The sequence below is a fragment of the Geotrypetes seraphini genome, chromosome 17 (assembly GCF_902459505.1).
Source record: "Geotrypetes seraphini chromosome 17, aGeoSer1.1, whole genome shotgun sequence".
Classification (NCBI taxonomy): Eukaryota; Metazoa; Chordata; class Amphibia; order Gymnophiona; family Dermophiidae; genus Geotrypetes; species Geotrypetes seraphini.
In genome coordinates, this window is record NC_047100.1 from 18,347,521 (window position 1) to 18,366,896 (window position 19,376).

Here is a 19,376-nt window from a genome sequence, read left to right on the forward strand (position 1 = left end):
ATAAATAGGGGAATAAGAATCAGCCTACAAAGCAATTTTTGTCAAAAAAAATTATCTTGAGATCATATACACTACCTGCAGTCTGCTCTATAACTTTTCCTTTAACCATTCCATCTATATGAAAATAAGAAACAACGTCAAGAGAGGGAGGGATGGGTCAGACTGACAGGGTCGATGGTCAGTTTAGAAGAGGTATGCAGGCAGATTGATAGGCTTAAAAATGATAAATCACCGGGACTGGATGGCCTCCATCTGAGGGTAATCAAGGAACTGAAAGGGGCTATAGCTGAACTGCTTCAACTAATAGCCAATCTGTCGATCAAATCGGGAAGGATTCCAGAAGACTGGAAAGTGGCGAATGTTATACCGATCTTCAAGAAAGATTCGAGGGGAGATCCTGGAAACTACAGAATGGTGAGTAAGATGGTAGAGACGCTGATAAAGGACCGCATCATTGATCACCTTGAGGGACACAATCTGATTAGGACCAGCCAGCTTCAGCAAAGGAAGATCTTGCTTGACGAACTTGCTGCACTTCTTCGAGGGAGTTAACAGGCAGATAGACAAGGGTGACCCAGTCGACATCATATATCTAGATTTTCAGAACGCGTTCGACAAGGTCTCACATTATTTGAACCTCTACTTCGAAAAATTGCAAGCCATGGAATCGAGGGTGATATACTCACGTGGATTAAAAACTGGTTGGCGGATAGGAAACAGAGAGTGGGGGTAAATGGACAATACTTGGACTGGAAAAGCGTTACGAGTGGAGTGCCGCAGGGTTCGGTGCTCGGACCCGTGCTCTTCAACATATTTATAAACGACCTAGAAATTGGCACGATGAGTGAGGTGATCAAATTTGCGGACGATACAAAGTTATTCAGAGTAGTGAGGACCTACAATGAGACATAAACATACTCGAGGAATGGGCCGCAAAATGGCAAATGAAGTTCAACGTGGATAAGTGCAAGGTGATGCATTTCTGTAACAAAAATATACACAAATACAGGATGTCCGGTGCTATACTCGGAGACAAGTCAATGAAACTGTCCGCACAAGTGGCGAAAATGGCAAACAGAATGCTAGGAATGATTAAGAAGGGGATCACAATCAGATCTGAGAAGGTTATCATGCCGCTGTACCGGGACATGGTACACCCCCCACCTGGAATACTGCGTCCAACACTAGTCACCGTACATGAAAAAGGACATAGTACTACTCAAAAGGGTCCAGAGAAGAGCAACTAAAATGGTTCAGGGACTGGAGGGGTTGCTGTACAATGAGAGGCTAGAGAAACTGGGCCTTGAAAAGAGGAGACTGAGAGAGGGGACATGATCGAAACATTCAAGATATTGAAGAGAATTGACTTAGTAAAGAAAGAGAGATTGTTCACCCTCTCCAAGGTGGAGAGGGCACTTGCTAAAGTTAAAAGGGGATAGATTCCATACAAACATAAGGAAGTTCTTCTTCACCCAGAGATAGGTAGAAATCTAGAACGCTCTTCCAGAGGCTGTTATAGGTGAAAACACCCTTCAGGGATTCAAGAAAAGGTTAGATATGTTCCTGCTGGACCAGAATATACGCAGGTAAGGCTAGACTCAAATAGGGCACTGGTCTTTGACCTAAGGGCCGTCGTGTGAGCGGACTGCTGGGCACGATGGACAACTGGTCTGACCTAGCAGCGGCAAATCTTATGTTCTTTAGATCTGGCTGCAAGTATCGCTGTCACTGCTATAGACCAGTAGAAAATCAGCTTTAAAGGTATGAGAGGGCGAGGGGAGGATGTCGATTCCTAGGTATGGGCGAAGGATAAGGGAAGAGAAGGAGAGATGCTAGACCAGTAGACTAGAGAGGTACTGGGGACCAGTTTTAAGGTAGACTGCAGGGGGTGGGGGGGATTGAGAGAGGAGGAAATGTTGAATCATAGGTGGGGTGCAGGGGAGATGCTGGATTGTGCGGAGGATAGGGGTTGAGATTGAAAGAGAGAGGGAGAGATGCTTGGAGGAAATAGACAGGAAACTGCAATTCAGTTAAATGTATTAATTTTAAAATTGTTATTAATAAATGTGTTAATCACAGCATTAATCGCGATTAATGTGCAGCCCTAAAATGTATATAAAATTAACAGATAATGATCGAGTTATTTTCATACTACCAATTATCTCTGTCATATCTTTGTCAGTACTTCTCATATGCAGTCTTCTCCTGTTGTTATTCTTATCTGCTGATGTTTCTCGAGATGGAAGTGGATATGGTTGAATGATCTGCTGATCTACTATAGAAGAAGGACCACATCGATGAATGGAAAACAAGTATATAAACAGTTACAGACACCATCCAAATTTTAACTGTCATAAATAGTAAAATCAAATAGTCTTTAATAAAGCTAAACTCTGATATAAACAGAAACACTCATATATCAAAACAAATTTCCCCCCCAAAAATAATGGAAACGCCACAACCGAAAAACTTAAATACAAAATATTGTATGTACTCGTATTTCAAGAACTTGCTTGTTTAGAACAGTCGCTACACTTCTGCAGTGTCACACAGAGAGAGAGAGAGATAGAAGAACAACCACTGGCTCAGTTGTGATGATGTGATGTGTGGATATCAGTGGTCTCAAACTCCAACCCTTTGCAGGGCTACATTTTGGATTTGTAGATACTTGGAGGGCCTCAGAAAAAATAGTTAATGTCTTATTAAAGAAATGACAATTTTGCATGAGGTGAAACTCTTTATGGTTTATAAATCTTTCCTTTTGGCTGATTCTTAATAATATTGTAACTTATAGCTAAAGAGTCATATGATCAAGAAACTGTTTTATTTTACTTCTGTGATTATGATACACATACCGAGGACCTCAAAATCGTACCTGGCGGGTCGCATGTGGCCCCTGGGCCGCGAGTTTGAGACCACTGGTGTATACTGTATGTACTTGTATTGCAAGATCTTGCTTATATATCAAGTTAACATTTAATAAATATTTTGCTTGTCTTGTAAAACACTTGCAAACCAAGTTACCTGAAATCCAAGGTTTTACTGTATATTGGTATGAACACGGATTAGAAGACTTGTGCAGTGGTCTCTATCTATTTTGTGGAGATTGCATTTTTTTATGCCAAATCTTTTTCTATTAGAACTCAATAACTGATCGATACACAGGCATTACAAAATCACTTTGTGCAAAACAACACAAAGCAATCAAAGCCATCAATATTGTTTTGTCGATGATTGTATGAAAATTTTTATGAATGTCCTTGATATTGGAAACCCCCTAGATTCTAGGCAATATATAAATGTATTAAATGAATAAAAGCTCTCTTATCCAATCCAAAGCTACCTCCCCTACTTGTGCAGTATTGTATATGTGATACACAAAATAAATCTTAGAATTAATATCTAATGAATAATTTAGGACCAAACTTCCCCCATACCCAGACCTCCCTCCATAACCCTTTCCACCTCTATAGCTGTTAAAAATGCAATACAGTATAATCTTGTTATAACGGACTTCAAGGGACCTGGAAAAACGGGCCATTATATCCAGAGTCCGTTATATCCAAAGTTGCATTTTTTAAAAAACTTTATTTAGGGCAACTTGAAACAACGTACAATCAATGAACAACCATCTCTGCACAAGCATATCAGCAACATCAAGAACAAAACTCAGCAAAACATTGGTATGGCACAAAATGATTGCAAAACCAGAACCCTAAAAGATGTTCTAAAGCATTATGTCGTACTGTACTGGAAAGAAAAATACTCTGTCATTCTTTTCTGGGCTGCATTTTGATGCTTTATCACCGGCATGCCACGTGCCTTGTAGGCGGAGCCTGCATGTCTGTTATAGCCGAATGAAAGTGGCTCTGGAGACCAAATTGTTTGTCCGTTATATCCAAAAGTCCGTTATATGCGAGACCGCTATATCTAATGATTTTCTGTATGCTTATAATGGCGCTCGGCCGGGACCAGTAGACCTTGTCCGCTATAAGCAAGGTTCCATTATAAGCGAGTCCGTTATAACGAGATTATACTGTAATATAAAGTATCCAGGCAGTTATATATTTTTGAATATGCAGGGCTACCCAAACTTGTTCTGAGGACCCCATAGGGAGATTGGTCTCATGCAAATTCATTGTGGGTATCCTGACAATCTAATTGGCTATAAGGGCCGAGGACATATTTTATTGAACTGTTTGATACAACCTCCTCATGTCATGGCTAATATTTGATTTCTTACCAGAAGCAGGTAATTCTTTTTGCCTTATTTGGTGAATATTTTCTTTGTTTCGTTGGTCTGAAGCATCATGAAATTGTGATGAAAGAAGATAAAATCTGTCAGAAGGTTGTTCCGACTCCTCTGTTATGCAAAGATTAGGTTGGCGTGCTGATTTATCATTTCTGTCACTCATCAACTTTACTGCCTTAGCAAGGGAAGAAATAGAATTTGTAAACAAAAATCTAACATTTAAATTAATCCAAACAAATGTTAGCTAAGCTATTTCAAACACATATGAAGATCAACCAAAGAAGTAAAACACCAAACTAACCTAGAAAGAAATATGATGTTATATATTATTTTAAATGAATAAAATCCTCTAAAATCCTCTGTATCTACACTCAGTCCAGATTTTACGCATCATGTTTTAGACCACTGTTCTTCAACCGCCGGTCCATAGGAAATTTCTGCCGGTCTGCGCAGGGCCGGCAAGATCGAGATATTTTCAGCTGGGCCGGAGAGATCATGGGGAGCCTCCGACAGTGGCTTTCTCCCCTCTCTACAGCTCTCCTTACTTACCAGAGCAGCGATTCACGAAGGCAGCCTTGGGGCTTTTGCTGAGTCATAGCCGTCTCTGATGATGCAACTTCCTCTTTCCTCAGAGGCGGCGTGGCCCAACAAAGGACCCGAGGCTGCCTTCCTGAATCACTGCACTGGCAAGTAAGGAGAGCTGCTGGGAGGAGAGAAAACCACTGTTGGAGGCTTGGAAGCTGCTGGGCAAGGGAAAATAAAGGGACAGCTGCTACTGGACATGGAGAAGGAGAATTGATGCTGAGAGGGGAGTAGGGAAAGGAGTCTGGGAAGCTTCTGGACAAGGGAAAAAAAGGGACAGCTGCTACTGGACCTGGAGGGAAGGAGAAGGAGAGATGCTGCTGGGAGGGGAGGAAGGGAAGAGAGTTACTGCTGGACAGGAGGAGGAGGGAAGGGAGAAGGAAAACAGGAAGGAAACAGTTGGCAGGAAGATTAGAGGAGGGGAAGGGGAGAGAGAAGCATGAGAAAGTAGAGAGATTGATGATGGGAAGGGGTCAGCAGAGAAATAAGCAGAGAGGGACAACGATGCTAGATCTGGTGTAGGAGAGAGAAAAATGAAGAGAGCAGTGAAGCTGGAATGAATCTTGTAAAAAGGAGAGAAGGGGCACAGGCTGGATGGAAAGGGGAGAGGGGCATAGAAAGAAGACAGATACCATATGGAAAGGGGAGAGGGCAGACAGTGGATGGAAGGGGCAGATGCTGGATTGAAGAGACAGAGAGGGCAGACGCTGGAAGGAAGAGAATGAAAAGAAGATGAAAGTAGAAACCAGAGACGACAAAAGGTAGAAAAAAAATAATTTTATTTCTATTTTGTGATTAGAATATATCAGATTTGAAATATATATCCTGCTAGAGCTGGTGTTAGACATAACTTGGGACTGCAAAGCCCAGGCAGTGCTTTTTTAGCTTCCAGTTGGCTTAGGGCGCTCTCTGACCAGGGGATAGTTGCCCTAGTTGCACTCTCCTAACACTATTCCTGTCATGTGTGACTGCAGTATTCTGTTAGCATGATATTTCTGTGTTGCATGGCTTATTCAGTTTTCTTGATAGTAGATATGTGAAGGGGAGGGGAGACAGGGGTTTTGTTGATCCTTGCTCTGTATTATTTGTATTTATAAAATGACAATTGTACAGAATATTGTTTCTTTTCATACTTTAATAAAATGCATTCAATATAAAATCATAACTGAGGCTTGTGCGCATGGGATCAGATGATTTGGGGGACCGAGCTTGCGGAGATGGGGCGGAAATGGGGCTTTTAAATTTTAGTCCTAGAAGTTTGCCGGTCCACAAAATAATTCTTTTATTTCTGCCGGTCCACGGGTGTAAAAAGGTTGAAAAACACTGTTTTATACTTTTCAAAAAGCATTTTAATGCAGATCATGTGCTAATGCAGCCATTAGTGTGCATGCTATTAAAGCAGGAAGCGCTTGGATGCACAACAGGGAAATTACCGCAAAACAATTTGATGCCTGCATTAGGGCTTAACTCCCTTTAGTAAAAGGGTCCCTGAATTAATTAATGTACCAAACTTGGATTTCAACATCATATCGAAAATGCCCCTTTGTATGTACTTGCCATTTCACCGTTGTTTTAGTGTTTAATTGCCATTGTAGTAAGGAAGATACACACCAAAATTGGCACACTATAGGGAATAAGGGGCTAGATGTGTATATATCAATGTATAATTTAGAAAAGCCCTTTCCCAGATGTAAAACATGCTTTAAATGGGAAAAATGACTTTTAAAAGTACTCCCATAATATACATACATCTGCTGATATCCTCAAGCTAAGCTTTCTCCCAGTAGATGGAGGTGGCCCAAGTACTTTGGATCCAAAAGCAATATGTGAAACATCTTGATTTTTATTGCTTCGAATATTTCCTGATGCTCGGGTAGCTAATTGATCTGTTGAAAGATAAATATTCATGAACCATGATTCACAAGAAATACGGACAAAGTGTATTATAAGGCATTAGGAATAATAAAGCAAATGATGAATTTTATAGAATGCTAGCACTTATGTATGCTAAGGAAAGATTTGGTATCTATCTCGTTAATCTTCTTTCTAGTAGACAGGCACATCATTCTTGAACCTTCGGGTAGTCAATCTATTCCCATGAGAATCAGTGTAGAGAGCCTCATTAGAATTTTTTGCTCTGCCTCCCATCTCTCTGATTCCTGTGTTCATATCAAAGCAGATGGTCAGCCCTAGAGAGAAAGCATAAAACAGAGGGGTACAGGGATACCCTCTTGCTGATTGACATAGGCCATTACCATTGTTTTATCTGAGAAAACTCGCACCCAGGACCTGTAGTGCACTTCTGAACATCTGCAGTGCCAAGCAGGTGGCTCTCAGCAACAACCAGTTGATTGACCACTTCCTCTGGGAGGGGGCCCAGTATCCCTAAACTGGATGTCCCTTGCAGTGTGATACCTATGTATAAAGGGTGGCATCCATGGTCAAATTCATCCATTTGGAGATGCAGCATGGGACTCCTGTGGCTAGGGACTGCAGCTGCAGCCACGGGTCAGACTATGATGTGCCCCCACTGTCCAAGGCAGTAGCATCTGCAATGCATCCCATTGCAAGCACCATCAAGATAAAAGACCCAGGAAATTACATCTATAGACGCTACCATTGACCCCCAACACCTGCAAATAATGACAAGCTGTGGGAGTGGGACTGTCCTGAAATTCCCTGATCTGACGTGTGAGTTTTGCCCTGCAGGCCTCTGGCAGATAGACCATGCTCTCCTTTGTGTTGGACAAAATGCTGAGGTACTCCAGGTTCTGCAGGAGCTGAATTATCCTTTCCACTATTGTCCTGCTCCTCGGACTCAGATGGGGCTTTTAGCAGCCAATCAACCTGATCCCCACCTTGCAGAAGTGCACTGATATTACCATCATTACTTTGGTGAAGGTGCGAGGCACTGTGGCCAGCCCAAACGGCAAGGCTACAAACTGGAAATGCTGCTCTAGAACATGGAGATACAAGAATTTTTGGTGTTCCTGAAATACAAGAATGTGTAGATAAGCCTCCATTAAGTTCAACAAGGTAAGAAATTCCCCTGGCGCCATGGAAACAATGACTAACTGCACCATTTTCATGCAGAAATGGGGTGTCTTGAGGGCCGCATTGACAGCCTTGAGATCCAGAATTGGTATCCAGTCCTGAGCTTCTTTTGGACACTATGAAGTATATGGAGTATCTACCTAAGCCTGATTCTTCATCCGGTACAGCTTCTATGGTCACTAAATCTAGTAGCCTCTGCACGGTTGCTCTGACTGCTTTAATCTTCCTGCTGGAGAAATCTCCAAAAAGAGATTATGTACTTATCCTGGTAAACTCTTTTCCAGTAGATAGGTGAGACATTCTAGAAAGCAGGGTTATTCCTCCATACTCGCATGGGCTGCAGAAGGAATCCACTCTAGATTTTTCACTCTGCCTCCAGTATACATCACAGATCAGCTTAGCGCCCTCTAGCAATCAGTACCCAAGCATAGAAAGGCACCCATACATGTGAAGTAGAGGCACCAGTAAATACAAGCTAAACTATTGTTCTCATAAACAACTAAACAGTACCGTTAACTGCCAACACAGGCATCAAAGGAGCTCAGAAACTATTCCCTAACAAGTTGAACATATGTACAGATTCTTCACAACCCCGAATGGCTGGCCAAGAATCAGCTTGGAGAAGCATAAGTAGACTGAAAACTGAAAGCAGGCGCAGGAAGGTCAGGGCGGGCAGTCTAGAATGTCTCACCTATCTACTGGAAAAGAGCTTACCAGGGTAAGAGCATAATCTCTTTTTCCAGTGCAATAGTTGAGACATTCTAGATAACAGGGACGTACAAAAGCAGTCCCCCTAAAAATAGCTAGGGTGGGCTTGATGCGCCGGCCCATTAAGACTGAGGACCTGAAGGCTGAGTCCTGCCTTGCAGCAACATCCACTCTGTAGAACTTGGCAAACGTGTGAAGCGAAGATCACGTGGCCGCCCTGCAAATCTCTTCAGGAGGAACAGCTCAAGCTTTGGTCCACGATGAAGCCACACTCCTGGAAGAATGTGTCCTGCCAGAATATAAGCTGACAAAATGGCCTTACGAATCCATCTGGATATCAAAAGCGGGAGCACCCCGCTTAACCAAATGAGTCAGCACAAACAGATGGTCAGAGATCTGAAATTCATTAGTGACCTCCAAATAATGTAGGTGCACCCTGCGCAAGTCAAATTTCTTTAGCAGGCAATCCTGAATTCTGGAACCTGTCAGCTGAAAAGCAGGCAAATACACTTCCTGATTGACATGGAAAGCCAAAACAATCTTCGGCAAAAAGGAAGGAACTTTCAAGTTTATTAAAAATCTTGACTGAATCGCAATTTCAAGAAACAAACCACCGCTTCTGAAATATGGAGAAAAGGATCTCTACAAGACAACGCCTGCAGTTCGGAAGCTCTACGGGCAGAGGTGATTGCAACAAGAAAAATAGTCTTGAGAGTTAAATCCAAGAGAGAGGCATCTCAAAAAAAACTCAAAGGGAGCTCTAGCAAGGCCCGACTGCAGCAAATTAAGGTCCCAAGCCAGGAAAGGATTCTTAACAGGCAGCCAGACCCAAAGAACCCGCTTCAAGAATCGAGCAACAGCCGGATGCAACGCCAAAAAGAACCGACTGTCCCAGGATCTAAAACAGGACAGTCCGATCACCTGCACCCACAGAGATGCCACAGTGAGGCATTTATCCAAACCAGCCTGAAGAAAAGCGAGAATCTGCGCGACTGGAACCGAACAACGATGCACCTGGTCTTGGGCACACCAATGCTGGAAGGTCTTCCACGTCTTAGCATAGGCCAATACCATGGATGACTTAGTTTGGAGAAGCGTATGTAAATTACAGTATTCTCTAAGTATATTCAAGTGTATGTATGCTCTACCCAGGCACATAAGAACATAACAATTGCCGCTGCTGGGTCAGACCAGTGGTCCATCATGCCCAGCAGTCCGCTCGCTCAGCTGCCCCCAGGTCAAAGACCAGTGCTCTAAATGAGTCCAGCCTCACCTGCGTACGTTCCAGTTTAGCAGGAACTTGTCGAATATTGTCTTGAATCCCTGGAAGGTGTTTTCCCCTATAACAGACTCCGGAAGGGCGTTCCAGTTTTCTACCACTTTCTGGGTGAAGAAGAACCTCCCTACATTTGTACGGAATCTATCCCCTCTCAACTTTAGAGAGTGCCCTCTTGTTCTCCCTACCTTGGAGAGGGTGAACAACTTGTCTTTATCTACTAAGTCTATCTCCTTCAGTACCTTGAATGTTTCAATCGTGTCCCCTCTCAATCTCATCTTTTGCTGCCTAAAACTAGGCAGTCCCTTACAGAATAACCCCTATTTGTATAAGGTACCCCAGCAGATAAGAATCATAATGTTATCATGGTACATCAGGTGGGGCCTCAGAGGTGTTTCAAGTTCCAGTAATTTGCAGAGTCAGAGAAAGAAGTTTAGTAGAAATTTGACAGCAGAGATATGTTTAATGCAAATACCAAACTATTTAAATGGTGTAATTGATAACTCGTATTACACAAAACTTCACCCCATTAATTGAAAATTTGCTAAGCACCTCTGAACTACTTAAAAGTGAAAGAAAAAGCCTCAAAATGCTTGAGAGGTTAAAATAATGCTCTACCAATCTAACATCACATGCATAAAAAACCTTTCACAAAAAAAAATATATAAATGTATATATAGCGAGGATGTAACAATTTACTGTTGAGTATACTAGTCCATCTCACTAAGGAGTCCTTTTACTAAGGCGCGCTAGCCGATTTAGCACATGCTAAACGCTAACACGTCCATTATATTCTGTGGATGCGTTAGCATTTAGAGTGCAGCAAATCGGCTAGTGCACCTTAGTAAAAGAGGGGGTCAATATGCTATGTGCTATGTGTATTTGAGGATAGAAACATAAGAGTATGACGGCAGAAAAGGGCCGTCGGCACAACAAGTCTGCCCACTCGAAAACCCTCCCTCAACAAGAACCCTCCCTCTAAGAATTTCCCTGAGCGAACCCACTCCAAGAACCCTTCCTCAAAGAGAATCCTCTTTTTTAAGCATTTCCCCGGAGTGAACCTACATGTTTATCCCATCGTCCCTTGAAGTCGAGTGCGTTAACTGGCCTCAACTACCTGACGTGGAAGACCATTCCATTGATCAACCACTCTTTCGGTGAAGAAGTATTTCCTGATGTCACCATGAAATCTCCCACCCTTGAGTTTTGAGCGGATGCCCTCTGGTTGCCGTGGGCCCCGTAAGGAAGAAGATGTCTTCCTCCACCTCAATACGGCCCGTAAGATATTTGAATGTCTCTATCATGTCACCCCTTTCTCTGCGTTCTTCCAGAGAATATAACTGCAGCCTGCTTAGACGTTCTTCATATGGGAGATCCTTAAGTCCTGAGACCATCTTAGTGGCTATACGCTGAATCGACTCCATTCTCTTCACATCCTTTTGATAATGTGGCCTCCAAAACTGAACACAGTACTCCAGATGAGGTCTCACCATCGACCTGTACAACGGCATTATGACTTCAGGCTTACGGCTGATAAAACTTCTCCGGATACAACCTAGCATTTGTCTAGCCTTGGCTGAAGCTTTCTCCACCTGATTGGCAGTTTTCATATCTTCACTAATGATTACACCCAGGTCTCGTTCTGCGATGGTTCTTGTCAAGCTTTCACCATTCAGGGTGTATGTTGTGCAGGATGTCCCTGTGATGTTGGATTGGTAGAGCATTATTTTAACCTCACAAGTATTCTGAGGCTTTTTTTTTCACTTTTAAGTAGTACAGAGGTGCTTAGCAAATTTTCAATTAATGGGGCGTTCTCTTTGTTTTGTTGTGTCATTGATAACTCTACAGTTACCTAGCATTCAGTTGAAATCAATATTATTTTTAAGCTTGCAAGTTCAGCGTTTTTAATATTAGGTTTAATGCACTTGTTTTTTGCAGAATGGACTCAAATCTTCAAAGGGTTAAACAAGAACTGGTCATTTTCAATGCAGCTTTTGTTTCTAATTATTGCATTCTTTCAACAAATCAAAAGTTATAGTTTTTAAATGAATGTCATTATGTTTATTGTTTTACCACGTTTATTTTTTTTTTGTGTTTGGTCGTTTACCTGATATCGTAGAAGTTGAAGGTCGCACTCCCAATCGTATTTCTGCTGGGTACAAGTTGGTCATATTGAATAACTGTGTGACCTGTGGCACATCTGTAGTAAACTGGCAGCTTCTAGGAATTACATCTGTGGGTTCATGAGTTGCAAGATGCGTACCATATATATCTGGAATCAAAGAAAAAAATATCTAATAATATTTTAAGTCTGATGTAGGCTTTCAAAGCTTTTATGAGTTACTCTTGCTAAAATTTATATTTCTTAATATGTGTGAAGTCTCATTTTGCAGAGGGGCTCTACATTACAAATAGGATATTCAGTCCAGGATGTTCACATTTCGCCAATATTTTACAAAAGACTCTGCTGAATGCAGAGGGGGAATGTGCTGGTACATTCAACGGAGGCAGCAAATTTTACAAAGCTACATATAGGAAAACCGTGCATCATCTGGCAGCTCCACATATAGACGCTGACATTATACAAGTGAGCGGCAATTTCACAACTTTCACCTATAACTGCCAATATTATATACATTATGAGGGCAGTTCTTCATCTGGGCACTTCTGTTTTGGCACCCAGATATTACTATAGAATACTAGCATAACCTAATATTGGCATATCTAAAATTAAGGCACCTGTAGTTACAACCATCCACCTATTTTTTTTTCAAAGTCTTTATTCATTTTTCATCTTACATCAAGTACACAATATTACATCATTTGAACTTATACATATCACTTGAAATTCTTTCAATTATTATCTTAAATATATGTAATTTATTCCCTCCCCACCCACCCTTCCCACAAACTTAATCATAAATTTTGTATAAATTATCTAATGATTAAACCTTAAATAGAACTTTATACCACCCCCCTTCCCCATATTATAAATGTACTTTCAGTGGAAAATGGCGTCTAATCATTGCAATAAGTTGTCAATGGCTCCCATATCTTTTAAAAATTATTATAATTTCCTTTTTGTATGGCAATTGTTCTTTCCATTTTGTAAATATGGCACAACAAATTCCACCAAAAAGTATAGTTAAGTCTACTATAATTTTTCCAGTTTTTGGTGATATGTTGTATGGCGACTCCTGTCATAATTAATAAAAGTTTATTATTGCTTGATGAAATTTGACTTTTTATTCTCATTGACGTCCCGAATAGAATTGTATCATATGATAGAGCTACATGATTCTCTAAAAAACAATTAATTTGAGACCAAATTGATTTCCAAAAGGCCATGATACAGGGGCAATAGAATATTTAATGATCCAAAGTCCCTGCTTCCAGATTACAATGCCAGCATCTATTAGACTTAGAGCTATCCAACTTTTGTAATCTAACCGGGGTCCAAAATGCTCTATGCAACAAAAAGAACCAAGTTTGTCTCATAGATGCAGACACTGTACATCTCGTTCTCCAAGACCAAATTCGTGGCCATTGAGATGCAGAAATTTGATGCTTAATCTCAGTGCTCAAAATGTCTCTAAAACCCGTCTTTGTTTTTTTATTCATATATCCAGATATCAATTTATACCACTGTGCGGCCTGGTGTCCCAAGAAATCCGCCTGAAAGCATAAGAACTCCAGACTATACTGATTATTAAGATTTTTCCATTCAGGGAACCCCTCCTAAATAGCCTGCTTCAGCTGCAACCATTTAAAACTTTGTGATTTGTTAAGACCATATTTATGTTGCAACTGTGAAAAATCAAGCAGTTTACCATTTAAAATAACATCATCTAAAATCCAATGCTTCCATACAATTTTAAATCCGCCAATTTGAATCTTGGCCACCTATACACATAAACAGCCTTGAATAGAATAATGACTAGTGGAAAAGTATGCACCAGGATGTGATGGCTCATGCTTTGCCAGTGGATGTGTGTATGGAATGCACAGGCATGCATCTAAATTATGGAATTCTATCATTCATGCATGTATATGCCAACATCTAGGCATGATTATTTATACCAACTATAGAGCTGGTGTAAGTGATTGTGACTTAATGTGCTAGTATTCTATAAAGAAAAGTGGGTGCCTACCTTTCTTTACAGAATAGACTTAAAATATGCACCATAAAGCACACTTGCTTACAGTAACAGGTGTTATCCAGGGACAGCAGGCATGTGGGACATTTTCACATCCAGGGACATTCTCACATGTGGGTTACATCATCCATGGAGTCCCGGTATGGACAGCTTTAAGAATGTATCGCCACTTTAACTTTTCTAGAAAGTTCGCAATTGCCCACACCGCACATGCGTGAATGTCTTCCCGCCCGATGTAGGCTTGCGGTACCTCAGTTCTGTAAGCAAGCTAAGAAGCCAACCGGGGAGGTGGGTGGGTTGTGAGAATATCTGCCTGCTGTCTATAACACTTGTTATGGTAAGTAACTGTGCTTTATCCCAGGACAAGCAGGCAGCATATTCTCACTTGTGGGACTCCCTAGCTTACTAGAATGGGATGGAGGGAGCGTTTTTCAATACTGCTTGGCTGACATGACCATCCCATCTGGAAATAGATTCCAGACAGTAGTGAGATGTGAATGTATGAACTGAGAACCAAGTAGCAGCTTTATAGATCTTATCAATAGGAGTGGAACTTAAGAAAGCTACTGAAGTTGCCATAGTTTGGACTTTGTGTGCTGTAACACGACCCCCAAGTTGCAGCCCAGCCTGAGCATAACAGAAGGTAATACAGGCTGCCAAGCATGTAGAAATAGTTTTCTTGGATGCAGGTTGTCCCAACATGTTATGATCAGATGAGATGAAAAGTTGAGGAGATGTCCTATGTGGCTGTGTTCGCTGTAAGTAATAAGCCAAGGCTCTTTTGTAGTCCAAAGTATGAAGAGCTGATTCTCCAGGATGAGAATGAGGTTTGGGAAAGAACACTGGAAGCACAATCGATTGAATGAAATGAAATTCGGTGACTACTTTTAGAAGAAATTTTGGATGTGTATGAAATATAATTTGTGATAGTGGAACACTGGGAAAGGTGGATCCGCCACCAACGCTTGAAGTTCACTCACTCGACAAGCAGATTTAAGGGAGATGAGGAAAACCACTTTCCAAGTAAGATATTTAAGATGAGCCGAAGACATTGGTTTAAGGAGACTTCATGAGTTTAGCAAGAACTGCATTAAGATCCCAAACCACTGGAAGTGGTTTGAAAGGTAGTTTGACATTGAAAAGTCCTTTCATAAATCTACCTACGAGAGGATGAGCAGTGAGAAGTTTACTCTCAACTGGTCTGTGAAAAGCATTGATAGCACTGAGATGAACTCTAATACAAGTGGTCTTAAGGCCCGTGTTGGATAAATGTAGAAGGTAATCCAATACTAAAAATATAGAGGTGGAAGCAGCGTCATAATGATGAAGAGTACATCACATGGAAAACCATGTCCACTTCTGTTGGTAGCATTGTTGTGTAGATGGTTTTCTTGACGCTTCCAGGATAAGTTGGACAGGATCATAAAGATGACTGTTAGATGATGTCATCCTGAGAGATACCAAACTATCAGGTGAAATGACTGAAGATTGGGATGCAGAAGAGACCCCTGACTCTGTGTGAGAAGAGAAGGAAATATTTGCAGGGGTACTGGATCCTTGACAGTGAGCTGAAGTAGGAGGGAGAACCAGGGTTGTCTGGGCCATCGAGAGCTTGACTAGTGTCTTGAGGATGAGAGGAATTGGTGGAAATGCATATAGGAACTTGTGCGTCCAATCCAGGAGGAAAGCATCTGCTTCCATATGCCGGGGGGAGTACTATCTGGAGCAAAATTGAGGCAGTTTGTGATTGAGAGGAGACGCAAACAGGTCTATCTGAGTCATCAGCCAGAGAGAGAGAATATCTGATGCAAGATGGTTGAGTTTAGTGTCCATTCGTGCGGTTGGAGAAACCTGCTGAACTTGTGTCTGCGAGATAATTCTTTTCTCCTTGAATGTAAATCACTTTGAGAAATACATTGCAAGGGATCGCGCAGTTCTAAATCCATTGAACTTCTTGGCAAAGAAGGAGGGAACATCCAGTCCACACTATTGTCTTCCCGGTCAGCCTATCAAACGCCTATAACAGCAGCTAGTCAGTTAGATAATAGTGTGGATTGGATGTTCCTGGGGGCGTGGGTGTGCATGCTGTCACAGGCATTTGATAGGTTGACAAGCAGCAGCATGGATTGGTCAGTTCGTGCAGCTGGAAAAGGTGTGTTATTAGTTAATGATTTTATGAGAGAATGAGGTGAGTGTTTGAATGTGATAGGTTGAGAGATGATTGAAGGGTTTGTGTCACGTCCGTTTGAATGAGAGGATATATTGGTTGTGATGGCAGTGTTGAGGTTGATGCCAGTATTGGTTCCCGCTCTAAGAATTTTTAAATTCTTCTGTTTTATATTTTGTATGTAATGCTGTTTTGTTTTTAGTGTATTATGTATGCTACTCTGTTCCTCGCCTAGATTTATGGACAGGTGGGTTATAAATAATTTTAAATAAAATATTTGGGGGAAGTGGTAGACTAATGATTGACAGAATATCCCATTGAATTGATTAGCGTAAGCTGCGAAAATGAGTCTGAGGTCTTCCACCTTTCCAACATTATTCCAACACTATTTTTCAGCCAGCGCTTTGGATGTTTATGCAGCCATTTTTTAATGTCTTGGGAGAGTGTTTTGAGAAGTTAGTTGAAGAACCTTTTTTTGAATATTATGTGACTTTATATGCCCACTCCACTATTTTGAGGTTTGTCTTTTGATGAAAATTAAGTGGAGTAGTTTGCCTTCTTTTTTCTCTATATGTTATGATGGAGCCAGTCAAAAACCTAACCCAGGGACTGGGGCTTCATCAAAGATTTGAGTCTGGTGGGCGGAATGGATTGGGTGAGTTAGACTAGGGAAAATGGGGGTCTTCAGGGGAGGAATAGTTGCTGCAGTGGCCACATGATGTGCAGGAAGCTTGGGGCAGCTGCACTTCTGAATTGCTGGTAGTATGGCAGCACTTATAGACCACTCCTCTACTATGACCCTGTCATGCCCACATTGCTCCTACTCATGTTAAACAGCTAGCATGCATTGTTTTACCTTGCCTGCTGATTTTAATGCACAGTAGCTGTTAGTGTGAGTGTATATTAATATCTACGTCATGGTAAAACCTATGCTAGATGCTGAATGCAGCTTAGTAAAATGGCCTTTAAAGCAAACTCAATGAATCTAGATGATACAAATTACATTAAAATGGTATTGTGATTAAATCTGCAAGTGACAGCAATACTATGGTAATTTAAGCAGCCACGGCATGTTTTTTCAACAATTAGCCAGACTTTTAGATGTCTTTGAGTGACATACAATAGAGAAAAAAAGAATCTATTAAATCTTACATCAAACGGTTGAAATTGGTTTAGGTTTACACCATTTTCAGTGTCTTGCAATCGTTGTCACAAAAATAGATTTACACTATGACATTTTCTGTACAGTCTGTCAAAATTATAAGAGTAAAATCTGAATATCCTATATAGCAGGGGTGCCCAATAGGTAGATCGCCAAGGCAAAGTGAGTCGATCGCGGAGCCCATCCCGGGCTCTGTGATAGACTCACTTTGCCTTGGCGATCTACGGGGTCGATCAGCCTTCCTCTCCCTGACGTCAATTCTGCGGTCGGAAAGGAAGTTCTGTGCCAGCCAATCGCTGCCTGGCTGGGCTGGAACTTCCTCTCTGACAGCAAAATTGACATCAGGGAGAGGAATGCTGGTTGGCCCAATACAGGGAAGCAGGGAGAGCTTGGGACGGAGGTGGTTTTGGGGCCTGTTACCAGATGGCTGCGGCGGCTTGGGGGCCTGTTCCCCGATGGCGGTGGCAGTGGCCTGGGGGAGGGCAGGGAGAAAGAAAGGGGGCAAGCAGGGAAACAGAAGGAAAGAAGGGAAACAGAAAGAAAGAAAGAGGGCATGAAGAGAGAAAAAAAAGAAAGGGAGGCAGGGAGAAAGAAAGGGCAGGGAGAGAGGAAGAAAAAGTTGGGGGAGGGAATGAGGTCTGGAGGAGAGGAAGCATACAGGCTGAAAGAAGGGAAGAAAGATTGGATGCACAGTCAGAAGAAGAAAGTGCAACCAGACTCATGAAATCACCAGACTACAAAGGTAGGAAAAATGATTTTATTTTCAATTTAGTGATCAAAATGTTTCCATTTTGAAATTTATATCTGCTGTCTATATTTTGCACTATGGCCCCCTTTTACTAAACCGCAATAGCGGTTTTTAGCGCAGGGAGCCTATGAGCGTCGAGAGCAGCACTGGGCATTCAGTGCAGCTCCCTGCGCTAAAAACCGCTATTGCAGTTTAGTAAAAAGGGAGGGGGTATATTTGTCTATTTTTGTATGGTTGTTACTGAGGTGACAGTGCATAAAGTCATCTGCCTTGATAATTAACATTTTCTCTGCGTACAGTGTGCTTTGTGTTTTTTAAAAAATTTTATTGTTGGTAGATCATTTTGTCTTGGTCATTTTAAAAGTAGCTCGCAAGCCAAAAAAGTGTGGGCACCCCTGCTATATAGTCTTTGACAGGGTAGAAAGGGAAGGAATTTGGGATTTAGCTCAAGTCTTTTTTCAGCTGTAGGTCAAGGTAAGCTATATTAAGGTACACTAGGGGCTAGATTCACAAAACAAACCGATTGTGTACCAATCGGTTTGCTAGCCCTTTGCGACCCGATTTCCCTCCAACCCAATTCACTAACGCCTGTAGTGATCTGATCCCTATCCTTCCATGCAAATTAGTAAAACTTCAAGCAAAATAGCCAAGCGACTGATTAACTAACAATTGCTTGGCTATTTTGAATCGGATTTTACTATTGCCAAATCTGACGGCTACAGATCTTTCCGGTCTGTAGATTTTCTGAAAGGCCTGCCTGTCTTATTTATTCCTTTTTTTCCCATGGCACAGATATTTTGCATGTGTTATACATGCAAAATATCTGCCCCATAAAAAAAAAAAATGAAAAGACAGGCAGACCTGTGAAAAAAACGACGAGGGCCCCCTCCCCCAACAAACGCAATCCCCCCCAATGACCCACAAATAGCAGGAGGGATGCCCACTTCCTCCTGCCACCACCCGACGCTGCCCTCCACGCCCTTGCGAATATGGCAGGAGGGATTCCAACTCCCTCCTGCCACCCTCCGACCGGCAGGACCCACCCCCGGCATGGCACAGCCCACCCCCGGCACAGCCCGAAAACCGCTCATATCTAAAAGTTGGGAGCAGGAGGGGTAATTAGTCCCTCCTGCTCTGTAGGCCTCCCAACCCAACTGGACCGGTCCGACTGGCCGGCCCACCCCCCAGCCCGGCACCCCCTACCTCCAAGTTGGAAACAGGAGGGGTGCTCAGTCCTTCCTGCTCCTCCGGATTCCAGCGACACGTCTGC

At 42.0% G+C, this 19,376-nt stretch overlaps 2 protein-coding genes across 14 annotated transcripts in view; one reads left to right on the forward strand and one right to left on the reverse strand.

Annotated features, from left to right (window-relative positions):
- Positions 1-19,376, forward strand: part of LOC117351126 — a 690,625-nt gene that overhangs the window by 389,143 nt on the left and 282,106 nt on the right. The window lies entirely within an intron of this gene.
- The window catches only part of CFAP20DC (CFAP20 domain containing), a 153,794-nt gene that overhangs the window by 72,975 nt on the left and 61,443 nt on the right, over positions 1-19,376 (reverse strand). The window contains exons 7-10 of one of the 2 annotated variants that reach the window (XM_033925976.1): positions 11,980-12,144; positions 6,584-6,720; positions 4,244-4,427; positions 2,156-2,275 (exon numbers count right to left, since the gene is read on the reverse strand). In XM_033925976.1, the coding sequence (XP_033781867.1) occupies positions 2,156-2,275; positions 4,244-4,427; positions 6,584-6,720; positions 11,980-12,144 (606 nt within the window). Of the gene's footprint in view, positions 1-2,155; positions 2,276-4,243; positions 4,428-6,583; positions 6,721-11,979; positions 12,145-19,376 lie in introns of those variants that run through there. The other variant, XM_033925975.1, reaches the window with a different exon arrangement.